The sequence below is a fragment of the Etheostoma spectabile genome, chromosome 17, assembly GCF_008692095.1.
Source record: "Etheostoma spectabile isolate EspeVRDwgs_2016 chromosome 17, UIUC_Espe_1.0, whole genome shotgun sequence".
NCBI classification, from domain to species: Eukaryota; Metazoa; Chordata; class Actinopteri; order Perciformes; family Percidae; genus Etheostoma; species Etheostoma spectabile.
The window spans coordinates 12,920,335-12,924,801 of record NC_045749.1 but is presented as its reverse complement, the minus strand read 5'-3'; the positions used below and the strand labels follow the sequence as shown (position 1 = coordinate 12,924,801).

At 41.1% G+C, this 4,467-nt stretch overlaps 1 protein-coding gene across 1 annotated transcript in view; it reads left to right on the top strand.

Moving 5' to 3' along the window:
* cnnm1 (cyclin and CBS domain divalent metal cation transport mediator 1) overlaps positions 1-4,467 on the top strand; it is a 13,391-nt gene that overhangs the window by 4,268 nt on the left and 4,656 nt on the right. The window contains exons 2-5 of the mRNA XM_032541212.1: positions 1,377-1,520; positions 2,610-2,750; positions 2,883-3,052; positions 3,485-3,584. Coding sequence (XP_032397103.1) covers positions 1,377-1,520; positions 2,610-2,750; positions 2,883-3,052; positions 3,485-3,584 — 555 coding nt within the window. The remainder of the gene's footprint in view (positions 1-1,376; positions 1,521-2,609; positions 2,751-2,882; positions 3,053-3,484; positions 3,585-4,467) is intronic.

Sequence of the window (4,467 nt, the reverse complement as noted above, 5' to 3'; positions counted from 1 at the left end):
TGTGTGTGTGTGTGTGTGTGTGTGATTCTGCACGAGTATTATGTAACATATGAATGATGTAATGCAGTGCCAGGGCACATCAGCAGCTGATGGCAAATCTACAAATCCACCTCTGACTCACCTGAGCTCTTCAGACAAGCTGACCTGAGTGCTGAGTACAAACGTGTCACCTCCGCCAATCTCACACAGCCAGAGTTCGATGTTTGGAGACAGCTGCCCTTCAGTCAATCAGGATTTTGTTTTGGTCTTGTTGCAGTAGATTAAAACATTTGATCCCCTGGCAGTGATCCCCTAAATCCCATCCCATTTGAGCCACTGATTTTGGTCAAAGTAAAGTCGAAGTGACATTGTAAAAATTGGTGAGATAACTTATTTGACATAAGAAGAACCGTGACAGTGATGGTTATGACGACAAAGCACAAATTTACATTAAATACATTAAGCATTTTCGTTAACTAATATCATTGGTTTGTTAATGTGTTCATGGTCATTTGTTCTTCTCTGCTGCTGATGGCCCAGTGTGGCGGCAAGTTTAACTTCTTGTTGTCTACACTTGCTTCATTGGCCTGTTCTGGAGACGTTGTTTCATTATATCAGGTGGGATTGTCATGTTCAGCCCAACTGAGCTTACTGAGGGGGAGCGATGGGTTTGCTAATGGATGTGTAAAGTGTACATGTGTGTGTTTTTAACAGAGGTGGTAGCGGCATGGGCAATTTAGTCAGCACATGCAGGCATCCCCAAACTGCTTACGTGATCACAGGGTTTACGTAAGGGCCCATCTTCCAAACTGTCAAAGTGTCTTAAAACTAATCCCCCCATTTTCTGGTCATCTGAGTCATACACACACACACACACACACACACACACACACACACACACACACACACCACCACACACACACACACAATAGTTTAGCATCACAATGCTCAGGAAATGATTGACAGGGTGTTGCTGTTTTAAGATACAATGTAAAAGCAGGCATGTGTGAAAAGGAAGTTTCAAAGACACACACACACACACACTCTCTCTCTTTCTTTCTTTCTTTCTTTCTTTCTTTCTTTCTTTCTTTCTTTCTTTCTTTCTTTCTTTCTTTCTCTCTCTCTCTGTCTCTCTCTCGGGGAGTCATGACATTGCAATCATCATTGCATTCAAAAGATGGATTGCTTCTTTCTTTAATTCCTCTGAGCTCCAGCTGGTGTGTTAATGGTGATTTTCATCTTGACTGCACAGATCCAGTTGAAGGCTGTTGACTCATGTTATTTTAATTTATCCAGAGACGTTGCCTCTCAACCCATTGCACGGGCAGTTTTTTTTATCATAAACTCTCATTGTGAAAACATTTGAACTCACCCTTTTTGCTTTCTGGCAAACACAGGTAAGTCCCATCTGGCTGTGGTGCAGAGGGTGAACAGCGAAGGCGAGGGAGACCCCTTCTATGAAGTGATGGGCATCGTCACCCTGGAGGATGTCATAGAAGAGATCATCAAGTCTGAGATTGTGGATGAGACAGACCTGTATAGTATGTATGATGCATAAACACTCTGATTCTAAAACTCAGACTTTTCAAAGTCACTGTTGCATTAGCTGTGAATCAATTTAATTATATTTCCAGTTCCCACTCTGAATAGATTTTCCCTCAGTTTGTCACAGCAGCTAACAGAGATTTTCCAGCTCTGTGGTACACAACATCACTGGGAAATGCTCAATTCGACAACAAATGCAGTACAAAGTAATATTTATATTAGCATTTTCGCAGTAAAAGTACATTGGAATTTCCTTTCCATAATCTCCTCTCCTGCTTTCTCATTAAACTATTGATCCCATGTTCTCTCCCCTGTTGCTCTCGGCTCCTTGCTGATGCATAATTTAACGTGAATAAATGGCCCAGTCTCAGAGATAATACCATAATCCACTCATCTTTTATTGGCTGGAAAGGCTTTCCACAGAGAGGAAGTCAAATGCCAAACTCTCTTCATTTAATATCTAATCTGGTCTGTGCTTTCATTTCACTCACTGAATTTTACTATTTACGACGCCACAGTTGGGAAAATCAGCCACGAACATCACATTTTGAAGTGTGCTTCAAATTTAAGTACATGCAGTGTGTGAAGCATTCATTGGCGCACTTGCGTGGGTGTTCATAAACTTTTGTTTTGTGTGTGTCCGCACATGCATAATTATGTGCATATACAGCACAGGGGGGCTAATTTCTCCAGACTTTGCACTTGAGGCATTTATAGCACCAGCTGTTCCTACTGTAGCTACGGTTTATGCAAGGGGATATAATGTGTTTAATGCTCCTCACAATTGCAGAGAATAAGTCAATTTATCAATCAGAGGTGGGTAATTTCAAGCTATCTACAGCTGTAGACAAACTTACTAATACATGTGTAGTGTTTGTTAGCATCCAGCATCAGTGGCTCCTTAAAGTAGCTTCTAATTCCTTTTAGTGCCAACAAGAATACTGTATTTATCTAGTGAGGCAAACCAAATCAGTGAAAAAGGTACACCATTCCCTCCTTCAGCTATTATCTGAGAATATATAAAATGTGAAATCCGACTGCATACCTTGCACCTTATACGATTTGCAATCTGTGTGTGTTTGTAGCCGATAACCGGACCAAAAGGCGAGTATCCCACCACGAGAGGAAACAGCAAGATTTTTCCATCTTTAAGCTGGCAGAAAATGAGCTGAAGGTGAAGATCTCGCCCCAGTTGCTGCTCGCAACACACCGCTTCTTGGCAACAGGTAGCATCGTATGTGTGTTCATGCATGTGTTCATGTACTTTGTGCAGTAGCATTTGTAGGTGTAGGTGTTCTTTCTTTGACTCCAGTTTTGGTGTGTTCTTGTGTGTGTGCTTGTGTGCATCTATCTTGTAGAGGTAGAGCCCTTTAGGCCATGTCACCTGTCAGAGAAGATCTTGCTGCGTCTCATCAAACATCCCAGCGTTGTGCAGGAACTCAAGTTCAACCCCAAGAACAAACACGCTCCTCAACACTACCTCTTCCAGAGAAACAAACCGGTGGACTACTTTGTCCTCATTCTGCAGGTAAATCACAAACTCCACTGCTGCTTTTTAAGCCAAATAATAATAATAATAATAATAATGAGTTGTCTAATCAGCATCTTGATTTGCCACACCTGTGAGATGAATGGATTTTCTCTGCAAAGGAGAAGTGCTCACTAGCACTGATTTAGACAGATTTGTGAACAATATTTGAGAGAAATAGGCATTTTGTGTACGTAGAAAAAATCTTAGATCTTTGATTTCAGCTTGTGAAAAATGGGGGTAAAAACAATGTGCTGCGTTTATAATTTTGGTCAGTGTATAACACTTCTGTGCTTTATGTTTTCACAGTTTCAGTGTTTTTCTCCATATGTCTTTTGTTGGAGGCTCTATTAGATGCGTGGTCACTTCAGTGTGTATGTCAAACAATGAGCTCAGAGCTAATGCATGTGGATGTCTGTGTTGACGTTGCAGGGACGGGTGGAGGTAGAGGTGGGAAAGGAGGCTCTCCTCTTTGAAAATGGAGCATTTTCCTATTATGGCATGCCAGCACTCATCCCGCCTCTGCCTATTGGTAAGTAAGTGCGCACATGAAGCAATATAGATCAACAACACAGTGGGGGTGACGATGATGACAACAGGGACAGTTCAGGAATAATAATCATTAAACTAATGCAGTGCTGGTGGTGGACGTGTTTTTGCTGTCTAACTGCCGCTCTGTGTCTGCATAGCATCAGCCTGCAAGAGCAGCAGCAGCCGTGGGAAGTAAGTAATTAAAAGAACTGATTTCAGAGAATTTCCCAGTGGAAGGCTATGACCTGCAAAGGATTAGGCCTATGTGAAATCCAACTAAGACTGCAGAGCAAGCAGAAATATTACTCTCTCTCACTCTCTGTTGCAGTGGTTGTTTGCTTGTTTGGAATGTGTGATGTGAGCTTAAAGCAATTTGGAAGACCCTATTAAATATTTGAAAATGCCTTCATAGGACATTATAGAATCCAGAATTTTGTCTTACGCAGCTGCAGAATTATCACATGCGATTGCTATTTATTTATTTATTTTTTACTTGTTCTCTCTTTGTCCAACAGCATTTCTTGCCACTCAGCTAGGCAGTGCTCAACTTAAAACCATGCAGAATATATGGGAATGGAGGGAGCTACGTAACAAAATGCACACAGAGTACCTCTATGTCTAACACCATTACTCATATTAGATATAGAGTTGCTGCTAAAATTGCCCCTGCTCTCTAATAGCTTTAATTAAAACTAAGTTAACCATAAAGACATCTGGCACTATACAGAATAACTGTGTTAAAAAATGACTCTCTTTTCAAAATAAAAGGAGCAAATAGTGACAACTTTGACTGCCTGGGGTGGTCAGAAGTGGCTTATGCTCATTTTATGAATTAAAAAATACTTTCTAATTCTGAGAACACACACACACACACACACACACAC